Source organism: Ascaphus truei, chromosome 19, assembly GCF_040206685.1.
Source record: "Ascaphus truei isolate aAscTru1 chromosome 19, aAscTru1.hap1, whole genome shotgun sequence".
Taxonomy (NCBI): domain Eukaryota; kingdom Metazoa; phylum Chordata; class Amphibia; order Anura; family Ascaphidae; genus Ascaphus; species Ascaphus truei.
The window spans coordinates 378,555-401,258 of NC_134501.1; the positions used below are offsets into that span (position 1 = coordinate 378,555).

General features: G+C 42.1%; 1 protein-coding gene across 1 annotated transcript in view; it reads right to left on the reverse strand.

Annotated features, from left to right (window-relative positions):
* PHKB (phosphorylase kinase regulatory subunit beta) overlaps positions 1-22,704 on the reverse strand; it is a 420,515-nt gene that overhangs the window by 237,570 nt on the left and 160,241 nt on the right. Inside the window, exons 10-11 of the mRNA XM_075577209.1 lie at positions 13,450-13,513; positions 2,046-2,141 (exon numbers count right to left, since the gene is read on the reverse strand). Coding sequence (XP_075433324.1) covers positions 2,046-2,141; positions 13,450-13,513 — 160 coding nt within the window. The remainder of the gene's footprint in view (positions 1-2,045; positions 2,142-13,449; positions 13,514-22,704) is intronic.

A 22,704-nucleotide genomic window follows, 5' to 3' on the forward strand; every position in this document is an offset into this window, starting at 1 on the left:
TCGCAGACTGACCCTGACTTATTTTTCCCTATGACTGTACCCTGTTGTTTCACTATAGGGGTGACCGGGGGGTGGTAGGAGATAGGGGTACCAGGGGAGGGGAAGGAAGGGCAGCTTGTAGGGCAGCTGGACTTCCCCATTACCCTGGCGGAGCAGCAAGGGGACTCTCGGTTAAGAGCCCCACTGTTGCAGCCTGGCTATAGGCCGGAGGTATCAGGGGTTGTGGCAAAGTTAGACCACCCCCAGATTTCAGGGGTAGTGGCAAAGTTAGACCACCCCCAGATTACCTGCCTGCCAGAAGCTAAGGTGGGTGCATCTGCACCAGCAACCCTGAGCTCACCTCCGGTAATGGGGGCACAGCTTCAGGGAGAGGGGCTAGCCGCGTTAGCACCCAGCTCTAGGGTAGGATTGCCTGGGAGAGGGTTGGGTGGGCCAGTGGGAACCGGGGAGGGAAGGCAGCAAGTGAGCCAGCCAGATTTCCCCATTACCCTGGCAGAGCAGCAAGGGGACTCTCGGTTAAGAGCCCCACTGTTGCAGCCTTGCTATGGGCTGGAGGTATCAGGGGTAGTGGCAAAGTTAGACCACCCCCAGATTACCTGCCAGCCAGGAGCTAAGGTGGGTGCATCTGCACCAGCAACCCTGAGCTCATCTCCGGTAATGGGGAGACAGTGTCAGGGAGATGGCCTCACTCAGGTGTCCCTAGGATCCAGGCTAGGATTAGCTAGGGAGAAGCAGAGTGAGGGGAGGCTGCAGGTAGGTAGCCAGCATCAGATATCAGTGGGAGAAGAAGGGCTAGTGGTAGCCGGGGAGGGACAGCAGCAGGTATTGCAGCTAGAATTTCCCATTACCCTGGCAGAGCCTCAGGGGGTGTCTCAGATCAGCAACCCCCTGTTGCAGCCTGGCTATGGGCTGGGGGTATCCTGGGCAGTGGCCAGCTTGTGCCACCCCAGGGATACCTGCCAGCCAAAAGCTAAGGCGGTTGCATCTGGAGAGATGCCCCTGAGCTCATCCCTGGTAAGGGGGAGACAAGGTCAGGGAGGTAGGTGCACAAGGTCAGGGAGGTAGGTGCACAGTTCCAGTGTCTGGGTTAGGATTGCCCAGGGGAGAGCGGAGTGCAGGTGGGCTGCAGGGAGGTAAGCAGCAGGCTGAGGTGCTGGGCCTAGGGGATGCTAGGCAGGGAGACACCGTGGAGCAGGGGGAGATAGGTCAGTGGGGGGTCAGGCAGCTGGCAGAAGCTATGGATGGGCTAGGTAGGCAGAAGGTCCCTTGTTCTGACTGGCCAGGAGTGACCCTTCTGACAGATTCCCCAGGGTTTCCAAAGGAGGGGCTGTGGGTAGATAGGCAGCCAGGGAGGAGAGTCAGGAGTATAGCAGAGCAGCTACAGGTTGGCACAGAGCCAGGGCAGGTACGGTCCCTACAGGATAGTGACATAGCTCTTTCCCAGACTTGGTTGACAGGAAAGCGACGGTCTGTGCTGGACAGCTGGTCTCCTGTTGGTGCAGAAACATGCCAGTCTCTGGGCAGTGTGCAGCCCGGGCTGCAATTTATGTGTGGGTGCAAATTTATATATATATATATATATATATATATATATATATATATATATATATATATATATATATATATATATATATATATATATATATATATATATATATAAATTGTGTGTGTTTTTTTTTTTAAGACTCTTTAACACTTTCTGACCGAGAGAATTGTTGGTTAGAATAAAAACAAGTTGGAGCACAGAAAATAAAAATATTGTGGCATTATAATAATGTAGGAGGAAAAAAGAAAGAAAACAAGGTCATGCACAGACAAGTGAATAAATGATGATTTTACACTTTGCTCCTAAACTATTTATTCCTTAACGTCCTCTCTGCAAATTCATTACCCATAAACATTGAATAGCGGGATCCCATTTCACCCAGGTAAAAAGAGCCTCACTTATTACAAGGCTACGGAAATAGCAATAAAGACTGAGAAACTGTATTAATGCATTATCATTTTTCTTCATGATGCTTTTAACCTTAATTGTATTGACTTACATGGGATCGCGACTCCCTGGGTAGCAATGAACAGAGAGTTTGTCTGTTCCGGTTATGGGCATCACAATCCACAAATATGACAGACCAGGAACAGCCCTGCAGAGGCGAGAAGTAAAGCAATTCATTACCTTCAGGGATGCACAAAAGTCAATTACCAAACGCCACTCAATCGGGCGCTTCCCATTCATTGTGTCTGCGTGATCAATACTGAACACTCGATGCATTTTTTTCCCCCTGACAAGATAACAAATTAATTATGTAAATTTGTGTGCGTTTCTGCACGCACTAGGAGGAGAAAACACTGACCATGCAAAGAATTGAAAGCAATCACAACTATCCATCAGCAAACAAGATAAGTGCTTTAAAGGAGCATTTCCTCCTAGGACAGAAATAAACGAATAGTGGTGTGTCCAGTGGGCAAAATACACAACACCTGGTTGTGTCCAACTTGGCATCGTCTCGTCAATCCTTTGCGTTTTTCAATGTGACTTGCATTAGTAGCCTCACTCCTATGTGATAAAATGTTCATATGTAGTCACCAGGATAATGAAATGTGTGGTCAGATGTTATATGTATCTGATGCCAGACAGCGTATGGCAGGAGTGGCCAACTCCAGTTATCAAGGGCCACCAACAGTTCAGGTTTTTAGGATATCCCTGCTTCAGCACAGGTGGCTCAATCAATGTCTCAGTCGTAGGCTGCTCCACCTGTGCTGAGGCAGGGATATCCTGAAAACCTGATCAGTTGGTGGTCATTGGGGACTGGAGTTAGCTACCCGTGGTGTACTTGTTCTATCAGAGTCGGCATCCGGATGGTCATCTTCTTATTTCTTTGATTTTCCCTTCAGAACATTCCGTTACAGATGAGTGGAGCCTTTACATATTCTCTGACACATCATGTGCCAGGAGATTGTCCCTATTCATTACTATTATTACCATCTATAACTCTGTCAGGAACAGACTTCTTCGCTGCCCCCATGTACTGTAGCTGCTTATCATAAAGAAATGCCTGATTTCCATTTTTCTCTCCCCATCCTAATGTGTTTTTCATCACTGCCAGGAACCATTACCGGTGGACACTGCTCAATACACAATTGCATTTTCCCTTTCATTGAATTACACCAAATGTGGAAGACAAAACTGAAGCAAATAAGGAATGCAATTTTCACAGCAGTGTTTGAAGAAAAAAAGAAAAGAAAAACAACCCCCACATGAATTGTATAGACATGTCTTCACATGATCACCCTTGATGAAAGATATTTGGTTGTCAACAGCATACCCCAAGTTAACCGGGTTTACACTTTGAAGGATTAACAAAAATAAAAAGAATGCCAACTGCCAAAATAAACTGAAGTTTATTAAGTAAAAGTGTGTATTCATATACAGGGCCAACAGAAATCATGGGGCCCAGGACAAATGAAAGGAGCAGAAACCCCCCCGCCCACCGAAACCCATAGCGCACCTACCAGGAAAAAATATTTTTTAGGGCGCAACTTTTACTTAACTGTTTTCTTATTGTAATACGGAAAAAAACATTACAATGCAATCCGTTTATTTTTATATTTTCAACAAAAGAAAGGCGACTGTCTACCTGGGTGGGTGACTGCCTGCCTGGGTGGGTGAGTGACTGGGTGACATTGACTGGATGGGTGGGTGACATTGACACTGGACATTGACTTGACCTTGACTGGGTGGGTGACCGTGACTGAGTGGTCGACCTTGACTTGACATTGAATGGGTGGGTGACCTTGACTTGACCTTGACTGGGTGGGTGGGTGACCTTGCCTGGGTGGGTGACTGACTGGGTGAGTGAGTGAATGACTGGGTGGGTAAGTGACTTGGGTAAGTGACTGGGTGGGTTACTGGGTATGTGATTGGGTTGAGTGACTGGGTTGGTGGGAAAGTGACTGGGTTGGTGGGTGACTGGGTGGGTGGCTGACAGTGACAGTGACTGGGTGACAGTGACTGGATGGGTGAGGGCGGGTGACTGAGTGACTGGGTGGATGACTGACCTTGACCGGGTGGGTGCTGCTTCCTTGCCTGCCAGACACTTCCCCCTGCCCCCGATATCCCCGCAGCAGCTGCTGGGGGCGGTAGGTGGGCTCGGGATGTGGGCGGCTGGGGGGGGGTTTGGGCGAGACTTGCGGGCTAATTCCACGGCTGCTGCCCAGGGCAGTAGGCATGCGCGGGGAAGCTCAATTGGCTCGCAACAGCGCTTCCCCTCCGTCCTAAGTTGGGAGCGGGGGAGAGGGAGGGGGAAGGGCCCACAGTTAGCAGGCCGGATACCCTTCTTGACCGTGAGTTACAGTCCTCCTAATACATAAAACGAACGCAAATTGCGTGTTACTTCACAGGGCTGAGGGTTAAGTATTTAACAAGATTTTTTTTAGGAGACACCAAAAAAATGCTATTATACCAATATTTCCCCCTAGACAAAAAAACTATTGGAGAATTTCACAATGAAAAATTTGACCGTTGATAGATCTGAACCTTAGAATACATTCTAATGTTATACTATTTTGGTCATCATTATCCATCATTGTGATTGTTCACTTCATAACTCAAACCTAATCAATGCAACATTGGAATTGCTGTTGTATTTCTGCTTATTAATGGGGAGGTAACACATAGGTGACAAAAAATTAGTTGTTAAAATAACAATGTAATTGGCTTCCTTAAAAAGATTAAATTCCCACTAAAATAATATGTTTGCTTATTTAATTGTGTAAAAATCAGCCCATTTCTTGGGTCCATTTCAATTGAATATTATCAGGTAATTATTGTCCTCTCTCACGAATCTCTTTAAGATAATTATCCTGCCAACACAACACAAAATAATAAGATCTTCCCCATTTTCTTACCAAAACTTTATGTAAAGAACAAACTACACATTCTGGTAAAACTGGAATTGTGTGTGTATAGTACAGTACAGTTGGGTATAGTAGATATATGTGCTAATTACAATAAGTTTTTCTTCCTCCAATTACAAGCAAGGAAGTTCCCCATGAATGAAACGCGTTGGGCACTTTACCAGGAGAGCAGCGAACCTACCACTTATAGGAATTATTTACTATCCAGCCTCGTAGCTCCGTGGTGCAGAGTGATCTGCGACGGCGGTCATTTCCGAAAGTGACATCACTCGCATGCACGCGGGAGGAGGCGAGAGAGGGGGTGGATGGCGCAAACTCCAGGACGGCGTTGAATACTTGCATGAATCCTGGGTGGTCCTACTGCCTGTATTTCTCTTCCGTTTTGTAAGTGCATCCTATATTACCTTTACATGAGTACAAATATATTGCACTATTTTTTCTTCCTTTTTTTCCACTTTTTATATGTACCTGAGAAGATTTGCACTATGAGATTTGTGCTTTTCCCGTCAATTACAATACGTTTTTCAGCTGGAAGTATAAAGTTAAGCTTGGCGCTGCTTCATAATGTAACACTGTTGATTTTTTAAAGAAAGGGTAATACTTATGAATGTTGACTACTAAAGTTTGCATCCAATCACACAGTATGTTATACTTTACAATGGAAGGCCATTATGTTCCTGCTTCTGTCAAACAGACAATTTCAAACGAACAAATGAAAAGGCACAAAAAGCTACTCTCCTAATGCATTATTTGTAAAAGAAAATACCTATTTTTAAGGCTACTGCTGAATTAAAACAAAACAGCTTTTTGAGTAAAATATTGCTCGTGGGAACTCAGAATATTCCAAATCGCAGATATGCTGGTTTCAAAGCAGAGATATCTCCTTTAAAATATCATACTGCTCCATCTCAAACAGCTTTGTTTCTCCCTTCTAGAGGCTGCAGCAGAGAACTTCAAAGACACAGAACCGCTGCCTTTGAAACCTACAAGTTTATACATTGGATTCCCGTGGCAGATGCGACTCACTAATATTCTATAAGCTTGAAGCACATGAACGAATTCATAATATGTACTATTTGCCACCGAGATCTTCTGGCTTTCTCAGCAGATGGATCGAAATTTGCCGTGCTTCTTAATCTTTTAAATCCAAAACAAAAAAATTGCATCTTGTGGGATAAACGGGCAAAAGCGTTGCTTCGACCGATAAAAAAAACCGGGCTCATTAATTTGTTGGGAATTAAAACACAATTATATTTTAAACTAGTTTCAAAGTTAGACTGTATTCGGATGTGGCTGCTAGTTCGGTTTCAATTGTGTTTCAAAATATGTGAGCTCTTTATAAGCTAATTAATACATGCTTTAAAAAAAATTGGCTTAACAAAATGTATCGACCTACTTTTTCATAGTCTAAAGCAGGAGTGCTCAACTCCATCCCTCCCCCTCCCGGCCTTCTCAACAGGTCAGGGTGCAGGATATCTCAGCTTCAGCACAGGTGGCTCAATCAGTGGCTCAGTCAAAGACTGAGCTGCTGATTAAGCCACTTGTGCTGAAGCAGGGACTGATTGAGCCACCTGTGCTGAAGCAGGGATATCCTGAAAACCTGACCTGTTGGAGGGGCTTGAGGATTGGAGTTGAGCACCCTTGGCCTACAGTCCAGGGGCTGAGAGGAGACAGTCCTTGTCCCGGGCACCTGCTACAGGAAGCATAGACGGAATAATTGCGTGAGACGCTGGCATATCCCGTTTTTGAACTGAATTGTTTTTTTTAATGCTTCAAAGGCTGTAACTTGTGTATGTGTGCAATCGTGAGATTTGAAAGATGTAAATATACACATTTTTTGTACCGTCTAATCTATTGTGTCTTTATTCTCCATCTTCCTTGAGATGACCTGCATCCATCAGATCACACACGAAGATATGGCCACCAATTGAGATGCACCCTTTTTATTTAAGAAAATATGAGTAGATACTTCAGAAGATACAGCAAGATCCCATCACATATATGTTCCAACGTTATTGTGCTATTGTTTTATTTCTGTTCTTTCCTATTTTCGGTGTCGTCCTCCGCTCCTTCGTTTTGGAGAATACTACTTGTTCATAGGTCATAGCAAAGGTAACACTGAAGTATTATAGGACTATACTATAGTGCTGTGTTAATTGACTATTAGTTTATCATTTGCCATTTTTATATTAGCTTATTTCATTCTTGAGAAAGTGACTATTGGTGTGAAACGCATGGGAGGAGAGTTCTATCCCGTTTTTGTTCGTGTTTTTTTTTTTTTTTTTTTTTTTTTTTTAACATGACCCAATACAGTATGTTTCTATTTTTATACAAAATCTGGTGAGTTCTTTATCCCTGGTATCCTGGGGTCCCCGATTACCATGATCCCTTTTTCAACCTTTTTGCTACTTTATTTCATAGAAAGGTGGCATCTTCTGCCACAGTTTAGTGCAATAGGAGGTGAAAGGTAGGGCAGGAAAACAGAATAAATGATTACATCTCACCTGTCTGCCCTACAATCTATCCTAAACGCTGCTGCAAGAATCGCTAAACTCTTTCCTAGATCTGTCTCAGCGTCTCCCCTCATGAAATCCCTCTCCTGGCTTCCGATCAAATCCCGCATCTCACTCTCAATTCTCCTCCTCACTCTTAAAGCTTTACACTCTTCTGCCCCTCCTTACATCTCAGCCCTAATTTCTCGTTATGCACCATCCCGACTCTTGTGTTCTTCTAAAGGATGTCTTCTTTCTCCCCCTATGTATCTAAAGCCCTCTCCCGCCTTAAACCTTTCTCACTGACTGCCCCGCATCTCTGGAATGCCCTTCCCCTGAATACCCGACTAGTACCCTCTATATCGATCTTTAAGACCCACCTTAAGACACACTTGCTTAAAGAGGCATATGAATAATACTGTGGATAATACTGGACACATGATACATAAAGCTTGGCCCCCTGCAGACACACTTACCAGAATTCCCTCCTACTGTCTCTGTACGTTCTCCCTATCTACCAATTCGATTGTATTTTCCTCAGAGCAGGGACTCCTCTTCCTTAATGTTACTATTATGTCTGAAGCACTTATTCTCATGACCTGTTATTTATATTATTTGTTATTTATATGATTACCATGTGTATTACTACTGTGAAGCGCTATGTACTGTACATTTATGGCGCTATATAAATAAAGACATACAATACAATTACATGCTGGTAGAAAAAGAGAGCCTTCTGGTAAGAATATTTAAAGGAGGAAAGGAAATAGGAGGTTTAAAGGGAACCGGTAGAGGGATTAAAAGACCTCAATGAGTACACAGAGGCGGGAACAAGGGGGGGATAGAAGAGAAATTTTTTAATACATCAAGGCCATCATTAAGGTACAGAGGAGAAAAGAGGAATGCTACAATAAGAGGTGTACTTCCTCTCTAAAAAGAATAGTAGATTCATGGAGCAGTTCACCTCCAGAAGTGGTGTCAGTTAATACAGTAAAGGAAGATGCTTGGGAAACAATGGTTTCTTAAAACATGGGAAATGGCGTCTAAGGATTGACAGTGTTATGATCGCATACGTCGCTGTGTACTGTCCAGGAGACAGACCCGCTAGGCAGAGGTGGAGAGTAGAAACTGACCCGTACATGGGATCCGAATCCCGAAGAGTAGAATCGTGAGGTCTGGGTCCGAGGTCAGGAGAAGGTACTGCAGGATGATCGAGGTCACTGTTTAGGGGTCAGGGATGGAGAAAGAAGGTTGGTCGTGGTCACAGGCTGGGATAGGCAATAGGGAGGAACAAGGTAGGCAAGATAGGGTTACAGCAGAAGTTTAAGGAAACAGAACCTTGCACATGCAAGGAGGAGAGGGGCAGACTCTGAATGCCCAGGAGCAGGTTTGGCAGGAAAAACCCTGTGGAATATCTTGACCAAGGCTGGAGAGTGGACATCTGATTCCCTAACCCAATTTCTCTCCTCCAGGCCGTACCCGTTCCAGTCGATCAGGTACTGAAGAGACCCTCTGGAGACACGGGAGTCCAAAAGTTTCTGGACAACATATTCAGGCTGACCATCCTCGGAAACCGGAGCAGGAGTTAGTGTCCTGGAAAACTAGTACCGGATGGCCGGTTTTAGCAGGGATACGTGAAATGTGGAGGGGATCTTAAGTGCTGCGGGGAGCTCCAGCTGGAAGGACACCTCATTCACTCTCCGGGAAATCCTGTTAAGGACTGATAAAACATGGTCCTAATTTCACAGAGGGCTAACAAATGAATATTTAGTGTTGAGAGCCAGACCGTATCATCAATTTGGTATTCGGGTGATGGGCTCCTACGTTTGTACGCGTTTCTCCTCTGTGTCCCTGCTGCCATTTGAAGAGTCGCCTGAATGCCTTTTCAAAGTAGGTCATCGATCCTGGTATCTATTGCAGGAACCCCTACAATGGGGTAGTCGCGAGGAAAGGTAGTCAGGTTATACCCTAGAGCCACAAAGAAGGGAGAGCACTTCAAGGACTCTTGGGACAGAGAGTTCATGGCAAATTCTGCCAGAGGCAGCAGATCCACCCAATCGTCCTGCTGCTCAGAGACATAGCACCAGAGGAACTGTTCTAACATTTGATTGGTCCTCTCCATCTAATAATTGGACTGTGGGTGGTAGGCGATTGAAAAATGAAGGTCAATGTCCAAACGGCGAAAAAGGCCTTCCAGAATCTTCCAGAATGATGGGACAGTTAAAAGGATGAAAACGTCCTGAAAAGCCTTGTTTGCTGGAGGAAGATTTGTCACCGCCTCTGGTTCGGAGCAATGAAGGTTCCCCAAGGAGTGTGGGATAACCAGACACTTGGACCTACTGTACAAGAGGAGGCCCATGCTATCACCTGGCCCGATTATCAGTCGACTCGCAGCCATGAGAGTCCCAGAATAATGTCCGTGCCTGGGGAGTGAATCACGTTCAGCTGGATGGACTCGTGATGAACGAGTAGCTGTGAGGAGAAGTGTCTCCTGAAGGATAATCCCGGGCCCCAGCCGTCCAGAGTCACAATAGTAATAGGAAAATATTTATTTTTGAGAGGAATGCCGGTGCGATGAGCAAAGGCCCGTTCCACGAAGGAGCCTGCAGTCCCCAAATCCACAAATGCCCGGGTGACACACAACATCCATGCCAGGAGAGGTGGATGGATAACATCAGACTGCTGGGGGAAGGAGGACAGAAAAAAGAAATAAGATGTGCTCAGAGAAGGTCCTCCCTTATTCTCTAGACTTTGGTGCTTTTTGGGACAGGATCGAGCTATATGCCCCTTCTCACCGCAGTAGAGACACAACCCGTTGTATGTCAGAGGAGCTTTGTCTCTTCCGAAAGCTGCATACCCCCCAACTCCATGGGCTCCTCCTTAACGGTAGTTGGGCCAGAAGGGGGTTCTGAGGACGAGATTCCGGTAGAACAAACAAGATTTGCAGGTCCTGCCTCTAGATGTCCAAAGAGATGCAGAGTGCGATCAGTCCCTCTAGGTCTGCCGGGATGTCTATACAGTTAAGTATGGTTTATTTGGAAGGGTTGCCAGGAGAAAGCCTCTTCTCTCTAAAAAGAACATGGCAGCATGGCTTAGGTTTGCAAAGTAGCATCTGAACAAACCACAAGACTCCTGGAACACTGTCATTTGGACAGACAAAACCAAAGTGGGGATGTTTGGCCATAATGCACATTGCCACGTTTGGTGAAAACCAAACACAGCATATCAGCACAAACACCTCATACCAACTGTCAAGCACGTGGTGGAGGGGTGATGATTTGGGCTTGTTTTGCAGCCACAACCTTGCAGTCATTGAGTCGACCATGAACTCCTCTGTATACCAAAGTATTCTAGAGTCAAATGTGAGGCCTTCTGTCCGACAGCTAAAGCTTGGCCGAAATTGGGTCATGCAACAGGAGAATGATCCCAAGCACTCCAGCAAATTGCAACAAAATGGCTGAAAAAGAAAAGAATCAAGGTGTTGCAATGGCCCAGTCAAAGTCCAGACCTCAACCTGATTGAAATGCTGTGGCTGGACCTTAAGAGAGCTGTGCATAAACAAATGCACACAAACCTCAATGAACTGAAGTAACGTTGTAAAGAAGAGTGGGCCAAAATTCCTCCACAACGATGTGAGAGACTGATAAAGTCATACAGAAAATGATTACTTCAAGTTATTGCTGCTAAAGGTGGTACTACAAGCTATTGAATCATAAGGTATACTTCTCTATTTTGGCTTTATTTTTGTTAAATAAATCATGACACGGTGTAATATGTCGTGTTGTTGTTCATCTGAGGTTGTATTTACCTAATTTTAAGGCCTGCTAAGGAACAGATGATTGTTATTATGTCCTGATATGTAAAAACCATAGAATTCAAAGAGGGTGTACTTTCTTTTTTACACAACTGTGTATCTATCTATATATCTATATATATATATATATCTCTATATATCTATCTATCTATCTAGATAGATAGATATTTGTAGTAATTATGGGGGTTTATATGAGCTTACTGGGTATCTGTGTATTTATCGCCCTCATTCTCGTCGGTCTCCGCAGCCAATGTCCAGAATTCGACTGCGTAGCAGCCTACCGGTGACTCCCTTGTTGAATTCACATAAGGGTGGCTCTGGCAGTGATTGCCCGACCTGGAGTGTGGAAGACCCTTTGGAAAGCCTGGATGAAGGCTGCAGAATCGTGAATGAGGGGAGAACTCCTCTCATACAAAAGGTGATAACCATGCCAGAGCTTCACCAACCAGGAGAGAAATGATAAATACCACCTGAGAGCAATGGGAACTGAAGGAGGATGGTTGTAAATCAAAGTGTATCTGGCACTAATTCAGGAACCCCCTGCAGCCAGAGGGGGAGACAGCATAGTGTTCAGGATTGGGAATAGTTGGCTCCTTGAGAACCACCGGAATGGGTGTCGCTTGCTGGACCGGAGGGATGGGTGCCGAAGAGGGATCAGCCGGGGATGCACAGAAAAAATGGGTAGACGGAGGCTGACTTCCTCCCTCGGCAGCCATGTTGGTAGAGGCAATGTCCTGCCTTGGCAGCCATATTGTGAGATCCTTATAGACAGCAGCATAGAAAAATGGGCTGCGAAGCAGCGGCAAAAGCCACCAATCTACAATTCAATTAGTTTGTGAACTATGTGTGCCCTTATGACGTTCTCAGGATGATGATGATTATATTATTATTAATTGTTTGTTCTTCTATAGCGCTGCTAGTTTTTATGTAGCACTTTACAGTGACATTGTGCAGACACATTCCCTGCCCCGTAGAGCTTACAATCTATGTTTTTGGTGCCTGAGGCACAGTGAGATAAAGGTAACAAGGAGGCGACACCGGGAATTTAACCAGATTCCCCTGCTTCAAACTCAGTGCCAGTCAGTGTCTTTACTCACTGAGACGCTCCTTCTCTCCTGTCACAATGGCTGGCCCTGACACTTTTGCTTGTTTCTATGAACCTGATCAGAATGATAAAGAGGACCACCTGCTCCGTTCATGACCTCAAAGGTCAATGGCACTCTGGTGCTGTAGACCTTATAGCAGCAAAAAGGTTAGGATGGGAGTTTTAAGGCTTTCAATGTGTGAACTGTGATGGATAGTCATCTGGTGCAGGGCTGAGCATTCCACTGTTGTCTGGGCTAGAGGAGTAGATGGCAGAGAGGTGTAAACATTGGACAGAGTTTAGACCACATGAGTTATTGGATGCAGACAGGGTTTGAGTGGAGAAGACTTTTAATTATGATGACTAGGACTTTGACTCCAGCAATAGGGGGCTGAGGAAGAGATCTGCATAGATGGGGTTTGCAGTTAAAGGGCAAAGGCGACAGGAGATGAGCACTGCAGTAACATTTTGAATGAATGGGAACAGAGAAAAGTGGAATAAATTAGATTAGAAAGGTTACAATAACAAAGTTGGAATATTGTTAACAATATATAACACTGCATATTGGTAGTGTTAGCATATTGAACTTTACCGTGAAGCGGCTGATAATAACCAATATATATATATATATATATATATATATATATATATATATATATATATATATATATATATATATATATATATATATATATATATATATATTCTTAAAACCAGAGACATAACATAAAACACAGACAAAGCTCAGTGCACATCCAGAAAAACTTATATACGGTACAGTGCCTAAATATACATGTATAAATAACTAATAAATAAAATGGTCTTTTAGTTTAACATTTTGGCCAAATTGTTGTAAGCCCTTGAGCCAAACTTTACGGCAGACCACGTTTCAAGGGTCCCTACACTAATATAAATTCTTAATAACCTGTGCATTGCCAGGAAGAATGATTTATAATAAATCTGTCAATATAAGTTGCAAAAGTTCTAAGTCTGATTGAAGCTTTTATTAACCTGTACATTACCAGGAAAAGCACTCTGTAATAGATTTGTCACAATCACACTGCATGCAGGCAAGTTCCCCTGATAGTTGGAGATGCCATGGAGTGAGCTTTTAACCATTTAAATGTATATATATATTCGCTTACCTGATTTCCAAAAAGGTTGAATCCATTGATAGCTTCTAGGGCAGCTTTAGCTAAACCAACAGAACTGTAAAAAAACAAAAAAAAACAAGCATAGAACATTGTTACAAAAACAAATAGTTTTTTTTAGCTCCAGAAACAGTCAATAATACCAATATACCAGGAATAGGTCATTTAACAACAATCTGCTTCACACAATAAATTATTCTGTGTGTCATTACTGTAGAACAAATGTGTAGGCAGAGAAAGATCCCATGTGACGCACACAACTCCACTAATTGAACAAAATAACAACATTTTATTTAGAAAACAAATTAAATTTGAATTAAAACCTCAAACAAATAGCGTGTCGTGTGTTAGGCTACTTTGTGTGTGAAGTCCCTGTTTATAGGGGCTCACTAAATGATATATAACTACTTCCACTGGAAAAATAGTATAATAACTATACAGGACATATGTCTGGATGAATGCACTGTGGATAGTTATAAGTGAATTATCACTCACAAGGGATGCATGAAAACAGGTCAAATCAGCTAATAATGCTAATAATAAACTCCATTGGCTAACTGTCAGTATATTATCTGTGTAATGTTTGTATATAAACCACATTGCTATAATAGACAAGAAAGTGTTAATATTATGCAGATGTATGGTTGCTGCTCCACTTTAGCACCAAAAGTGGAGGATACACCCAACCAGGTAAGTGTCAACTTATGCTGGTGGTGAACCCCCCTTCATTACTGCTCAAATCAATTTAGCAGAAAATTGAATGAATAGTCACTCATTACACACTCCTCATGTTCCCTTTACCTAGTCCTATGAGCAATCTGGGTACATGGGTACTGTCAAAAGCTGGTGGGTCCCTTCAGATATCCCACAACATTCAACAGCTATAATGCTAGACAGTATACTATAGGTGGTGCCAGATAAGACCTGTGCATAATAATTACTGTGGTAGTAATATCCCTTTATGTAGATCAAAAAAGGTAATAACCAAGAGATACTGCCTGACTGCAAACTATGCTCTAATTGCAGCTAGTGGGTTCCTGCACAGCCCACATCATAATTTAGCTAGCTATTGCAACAAAGTAGCTATTACTGAAACATAATTAAGCTAACTGTTGTAACAAAGTAGTCCATGCTGGTTAAATGTACTAACCCGTGATCAGTGAGCAGAGAAAATCTGTGCATAGTAAATATTATGATGGCGATATCTCTTTAAAGCTGCAGTTCAGTCAATATCCTGCATGTGTGTGTTTTTTTAAATAAATCAGTTCTGTAGTAAGAAAAAATACTTTTAGCATTTTCTGTTTTGAAAAAAACAACTTTGAAAGGCCAATTTTCTTGTATTCTATTTTAACAAGAATTTGCTAAGGCACTGCCCCTTCATGTCCTGTCACAAGCCCTGGCACACCCCTTTGTCAGCCCTGTCCTCCCTCTAGCACATGTCAGTGCAGGAGTGCTCATGAATATTCATGAGCTTCCACTGAGTGACAGAAGCAGAAGAAAAACATATGCCATTTCTAAAGATCTTGCCAAATTTTGCCAATCAATACATGGAGAACGAATTGACCTGCAGCTATACAGTTATTTAGGTAATTAGAGATTGCCCACATGAAACTATTGAAGTAAAAAAATGAATTAAAAAAAAAAAGACAACTGCAGCTTTAAATAGGTGAACGAGATTATACCCAGGACATGCTGCCTCACAGCAGACTATGCCCTAACTGCAGCTAGTGGGTTCCTGCATGGCCCACATCATGATTTAGCCAGTTATTGCAACAAAGTAGCTATTACTGTAACACAACTACAAACGACGAAGATCTCCGTCGAGGTAGCACTATTCACGCTCTGATGACGACACCCGACACGCGTTTCGTTCCACACAGGAACTTCTTCGTGGTAGGTAGGCCTCCGCTTGGAGTGAATTTATACCTCTGGTTGTCATGGCAACCAGCTGGATGTTCATTGTTATGTCACGGAAATGCGTGAACTAACAATCAAATCCGGTATGGTAAAAACATTCTGATTTGGTTACCAGCGGTGTGCCCAAGTTAAAATGTACTTAACTAATTAAAAAACACATACAGGGAAAGGACTTCTAAAACAGGATAAAATCTAACAGACAAACATGAAAGATTATCCTTCCTTTGTTCATATTGCACTGCTTATGGCAAATTAATTATATTAACAAATTATACACATAATACATATATGTTGCTTGAGTACACTAGCCCCCAGCCACCTTAATTAGGGAAGCCTGGGGGAAAGCTAGATTGAGGGATTATAAGTACTATTCTTATATGGAATGCCAATTATATACTTGTAGTGCATTGGTGCAATAGTATTGAAATGACACTGCTAATGGTGGGTTGATTGCACAGCCTGTAGTTAGCAATAGAGTGTCATTTAAATCTTGATAAGATAATGCACCTATGTTGCCTTAGGGTTAAATGAACAGTGTAAATGACTGCCCCAAGGATACACAACAGCTATAGCTCTAGGTCATATTGTTAAGACCTCTAGCTCTAGCTGAGATTGCACAGTGTAGTTATAATAAAGTGTACTACTGCACTAGGTGATAGATTAAATAGAGCACCATATAGACAAATGGTGGCAGTTGCTATATAATCTGCCCCAGACCTGAAGGTGTGCTATTTAACCATATAAAATTGTGAACTGACTTAATCAGTAGATTGAAATAAACATAATCTCTGATATAGAGCACCATGTGTATACTGATTGCTATACCTGGAAGTCCCTGTATGGGAGTTACTGTGCAGAGTAGTTGGTGTATAAGTGTAAAAACAATTCAGCTCAGCAAGTGTAGAACATGAACAGTACCTTAACAGCCCTGATTAGAGCTACTCTGCTGTAACAGTGAATGGTAGTGAGCAACAGCACAGGTAAGTATACTCTACAGCACCTGTATAGCTTGTCAGTATAGATATATACTGTATAATGCCTAGAAAAGGAGGCTCCCTTAGACCATCGGGTAATACATGAGTGAAAACTGTGCAGGAGCTGAGTCTCAGCGCTGCCTGCTCTGTCATTAAGCATAGATAGCAGCGTCTGTGTCAGAGGGCTCAGTGCCTGCACCTAACTGAGGAGTTCTGCCATAGAAGAACAGACAATCTGTATGTTCTTCTATGGCAGAACTCCTCAGTTTAGACTGGAGAAACTTTCTGAAGTCTAAAGAAACGTTATGACTTTCCAGTCCTAACGTGATGTTCCTAATATGTTCCAAAATTCTGACTCGTAATGGTCTAATGGTGCGACCTACATATTGTAGACTGGAAGAACATTGTATTACTGTAGGTAAATCACTGATGTGCTTTTACAAATAATAAATTCTTTGATTTTAAATGTTTCTTTGGGTGTATTTGATATGAAGCAATCAGTTTTTTCTTTGACGTATTGGCAGGCCTTACATTTTGAACATTTGAAAAACGCTTTTGGTTCTTCCCCCAACCAAGTATTGTCAGGTGCATCTGTCTTTAAAAGGCATGGGGCCAATTTGTCTTTCAGATTCTTGGACTTACTGTAGTGTATACTACTTTGGCCCTCTCCGGTAAAAATTATTTTAAGATTTGATCACTTTTTAAAACATGCCAATGTTTGTTCCATATTTTATTAATTTTTAAATGCTCACTATTGAACTGAGTGACAAAAGGAATAAAATATTTTCATCTGGTTTCTTGGGGTTTAAGTTCAGAGTTAGGCTTCTCTCTATTTCTCTCGCTTTTTTCTTAGCCTCCGCTACTTCTAGGGGTGGATAATTTCTCCCAGTAAACCTTTGTTCCAGTATAGATGCTTGTACCTCGAACAGAACCAAAAAATGTCTAAGCGCATCAAAACGTGTAATAGATAAATATAATATGAATCAAATGGAAATATAAGACCTGTGATCAAAATGTGAATATATATAACCGTAGATAAATAACTGAAGTTAACAACAAAATTAATAGTGGGGTATAAAACGTGTATGTGATATTGAATTTACAAAAACACCACAATGCAAAATATACTATTACACTTCTCTTATGAATAGAGGGTCTGCTGCTGTACTGGATAGTCAGGACAACACCAGCTAGATAGAAAGAAAAATAAGAAAATGCAAGACCCTCATAGTGTAGTATATAAAATGAAATGTTTTATAAAAAAGGGTAAGATATGCACGTACAGAATAAAAAATACAAATGGGCATGTAGGTATAATAACCAACTCCTGTGTTGTGGTTGCAATCAGCTAAAGCCTGTGACGCGTTGGACATCACGCCGTGTTTTAGCCTATCGACGCAAGGGACTCCCGTCCCTCCCTTTAACGGAGCAGTATCCGGACGAAGTGGCTGGCGATCAAATGTGGAGACACGCAGCACCCGAGGAATACAACCAACGGGGCAAGCTACTTTTCAGCAGTTACCCTCTACCCATTCTAGTCGTCCGGTTACCCTGGAGGAACAGAGATGTGGAGCTGAACACCTTTGGCATTCTTGGAAAGATTGGAGCCTTGGAAGGAGGACGACGAGTCTCTGAGGATCCTGTGCAGCAGTCGTGGGACCATCTTATCTATATTGGTTATTATACTTACATGCCCATTTGTATTTTTTATTCTGTACGTGCATATCTTACCTTTTTTGTAAAACATTGAATTTTATAAACTACACTATGAGGGTATCTTCTTTTTCTTTGTACCTCGTATGTTTCAAAATCTGAACAATTTTTTCGGACTCGTCTAAATTGCCCAAAGGGTATACTAGACACCCATTGAGGATTATGACAACTGCTTTTTAAGATGATGTTATTGCAGTCGATCTGCTTGAAAAATGTCATCGTTTTTATTTGGTTCTGGTCAACATACAGGACGAGGTCTAAAAAGTCTATACCTGAATTACGGTATTTATGGGTAAACTTCAAATTTTAGTTATTATTATTAAGGTACATGATGAATCGTTCTAATGTATCTACTGTACCCTCCTAAATTAAGATCATCTATATATCTTTTCCAATCCTGCCTGCATTGTTCCTCCCTGTTGCCGATTCCAGCCTGTGACTACGCCTACCTGCTTTCTCCAGCCCAGACCTCGGAACAGTGACCTTGACCTTTCTACCTTCTCCTGCCTGACCTAGGACCCAGACCTAACGATTCTACTCTTCATGATTTGGATTGGTCCTTTCACCATTGTGTCCAGTATTTTTGAAGAAGCCACCCAATCGGCATGATAGTAACACAGGGGGGTGGCAAATACCGCCAAAGCCAATAAATAAATTAGAAAGTATTGTGTCGCAGAAACTCGACAGTTGCTGGATGGTAATGATCTACTCCAAAGAAAACTTGCCAGTTTGAAGGAAAACTAGGTACCTCCTAGCAGTAAGACCAACAGTTTGCAGCTTTCAAAGAACAACATAAGGAGGAAATGGTTAAGATCTGCAGAAAGACTACTGTAACAGTTAGGTCAGGAATAAAATATACACAAAAGACTTGAGCGTCTGGCCTTCTACAAAAACATAAAGCTACTAAGAAACTGACAGCATTATTATAGGCTATAAACACATTGCACATTAGCCAACATGAACATTTCAGCCTTCTGCTTACTGATCATTTCCTAGGATTGAATAGAAATAAATAAACTAGTGAACATGTCGCCATAATTAGCACTGGACTACTAAAAGCTGGAGGGACTTCCACTCTTTCTGAAATAAGCATGTCCATTCGCTAAAACAGAGCCAGGGTTTTGCTACAGTATACATGTACAGTGCCTTCGTGAAGCACAACGTTGGAACATTGGCATATTTGACCCTTTGTATTCAAGATAAGGACAGCAAAATATGCTTCATTTGTTTTTGGCTCCTGTTAATTTCTAGGTGATCATTAATGCTTCACCATGTTATTTACAAGTGTTGTAACTTTTAAAGGAGTATTTTGTTCTGCTGGCCATAAGAAATAAAATGGTCTCCTTTCTATTCTATGATTACAAAGTCCTTCTGCTGATTATTTTAGCAATCCCACCCATTTTTTTTTTTTTTTTTTAGTTCTGAAGTTGATTTTTGGAAATAGAAGTTCCCTGGGAAGCAAAAATGGCCCCTACCATTCACAAACACAACATAAGTTGCCATGATCATGGCTGATTCCAGAACAAATAATAAACCAGTGAAAATCCAGAAAAAAAAGTAAATTTGTAAAAAGGATGAAACATTAGAAATACTGTAGATCAGCACAAGATAAACTATTGGGTTATGTCATGACTTCATTTGTTCTGTTTTAATGATCTACAGTAAATGCAAATAGCCATTGGTATTATGCTGTTATGTTAAAAGTGCAATCGGACCAAAATCAACTGTGCTAAACACATATGAAGAATAATGATTTTCTAGCCTTGTTATACCTACTGTATATAAAACTATATAATACTCTTCGGCCCTACCGACCCCTTTGGAAAACTAGTTGAAGACCCTTGATTTAAGGTCCTGCCATTGCAGTTGCATTTCCTCTCATCCTATTTATTCGTCCGCCGCATGTGAGAAGAGCGATAAAAGGCTGTAGACTTACAGTAGCTTCCACAGATCACATCTGCTATTTTCTATTTTGGCAGCTGTGACTTCTAAATTAATTTTCTCCTACATTAAAAGGTTCATGGATATATGGAAGCGACAGGAATGTGAAGGGATCTAAACACGTTTCGAGATGATTGAGGTTTGGACCAGAGTGTGACAGTTTAATGGCACTATTAAACTACTGTAATTATTCTCATGGTGCGAGACTCCACCGAGGTCTGAGACTTTGTGATTGGTGAGACTATATTCCAATGTTTTAGACTCACTTTAAATGAGTAAGCCTTAAGAAGCCTGCATAGGTCACTTACAATATTTACTTCGCACCTCGGCTCTAAATGCTTAACACATTCTAAATGTCAGATGGTGTCCTGATTCACTAAAAGTGTTCTGATAAATTGAACCCCTTGCATCCACAATTAGAGATGATATAAATATTCAAGGAATCAAGATAGACGAGACAAACTACAAAATATCTCTTTGCGGATGATATTATATTATCTTTGGCTAATCCAATGATATCACTGCCCAATCTCCAGTATCAATTAAACCAATTTGGCAAAGTTTTCCGGGTAAAAAATGAATAATGACAAATCGTGAGTCTTGAATTTAAATCTCCCAATACCGGAAATAAAACTCTTAAAGTCAAATTTCAAATATAAGTGGAGCTCAAACAATATTAAATATTTAGGAATCAAAATAACAAAATCATTCTGGGATCTCTACAAGAGTAACTACCCACCGCTATTTGAAAAAATTAAGATAGATCTCCAGCGATGGAATGATCTTCAGATCTCCTGGATAGGCAGAATAGCCTCAGTAAAAAGGAACATTATACCAAGACTTCTATATTTATTCCAAACAATTCAGATAAAAATTCCATTAGCTGAGTTTAAAAATATCCAGAATAAATTCTTCCAATTTATGGCAAGATCGGTAATGTTGTCACCCAGAGAGGGCGGGGGCATGGGGGTCCCAGACAATCAAATATTATCACGCGGCCCAGCTAAAACAAGTGGTGTGGTGGAATAATGACCCAACATCCACATGCTGGTTGGAGATGGAGTCGGTCTATGCTTACCCTCACTCCCTGTTGTCGCTCCTTTGGAGTGGGGCAGGGAGTGAAGGACCAACTGGAAGATTGAAGCTAGGGTCGATGAGGTGCACGTGGGAAACTTGGTCTAAAAATAAAAATAAATACTCATTAAATTCAAACCCATCGGTATTAACTCCTATCTTCAACAACCCTGAGTATCCACCAGGATGCCTAAAAAACTCCTTCAGGCAATTTAAAGACCTCAATATTGCAACGATAGATGATTTAGTGATAAGAGGAAAACCAATGACACTGCAGGAGGTACAAATAAAATACCAAACGCAGGACATCCCAATTTTTTGCTTCCTACAGATCAGACACTTTCTGCTAACAGTATCGCAGAACAAGAGCTTTCCGAATTTAACAAAATTTGAAAGACTATGTAAAACAGGTGTGTACCAGAAGGGACAGATCGAGAATATACACGGGACTGACTTTGACAACAACCCCCAAAAATCATAATTATACTGCACCGACACACTTTATTCGAGCAAATACCCAGTATGTACCTGGCAGATACCTGGAATGCGCCGCTCCTCACCTCTGACAAGCCCCGTTGCGTTTGCCTTCCCAGCCTGGGTTCATGCCTGGCTGACGGGCGGCTGATCTGTTAAATGATAATGATTAGGATTTAATAGGCTGCAATGCTTCGCGTGTCTACCAGATGGCATAAATTCATGAATTGTAATGCACTATATATATATATACTGTGCAGTATTGCAGCCAGCGGGAATAAAATGCTTCAATCCCTGCCTGGAAAATACCTCAATGCACTCGGGCAGAAAACAGTCACAAACCTCAATACACCCGGGTATACCCGAATTCGTGGGACTAGCCGAGCTCGAATAAAGTGTGTCGCCAGTGTATGCTGAAATGGGCTGAAGACCTCAATGTAGAAATAGATAAAGAAGATTGGGAGGACATTTGGGAATCGCAGCCAAAACCTCAATCTGCACGACCACGAAAGAGAACATATAAAAAAAATTATTCCAATGGTACTTAACCCCGAGTAAGCTGAGCCAGATATTCCCAGGCACACCGGATTTATGTTGGAGGGGGTGCGGTCTGAGAGAAGATATGGTACATATATGGTAGACATGTTCACAGATACAAAAGTTCTGGGTACGCATTCAAAATATGTTATATGACATTTCAGACCTGAGAATCCCTCTAGATTCCTTGGTATACCTGCTGGCTAAGCCCATTGAGGAGGCTCCCACCCCAGTGAGGAGAATTATTAATTTTGTGCTCACTGTAGCTCGATGCTCAATAGCAACTGCTTGGAAGAACATAAATGTGCCATCTAGGCAGACAGTAATAAAAAGAGTGAACAGAGTTAAATTAATGGAACAACTATCGGCCCAGCTTAATCAAAAATTGGATGAATAACATAAAGTTTGGGATCTATGGTCTCGTCCTAAAAAAATAATAATAATAATAATAATAACTCACCCCTACCCAGGTGGTCAGGGGATCAACTACCCGGACTCTGCCCGACAGCCTCAATCCCTTTCCCCACCCCACTCCAATCCCCCCCCCCCTCCTCCCTATCCACCCTCCTACCACCCCCCTCTTGGCCCCTTCTTTATCTATCTCTTTTCTTGATCTATC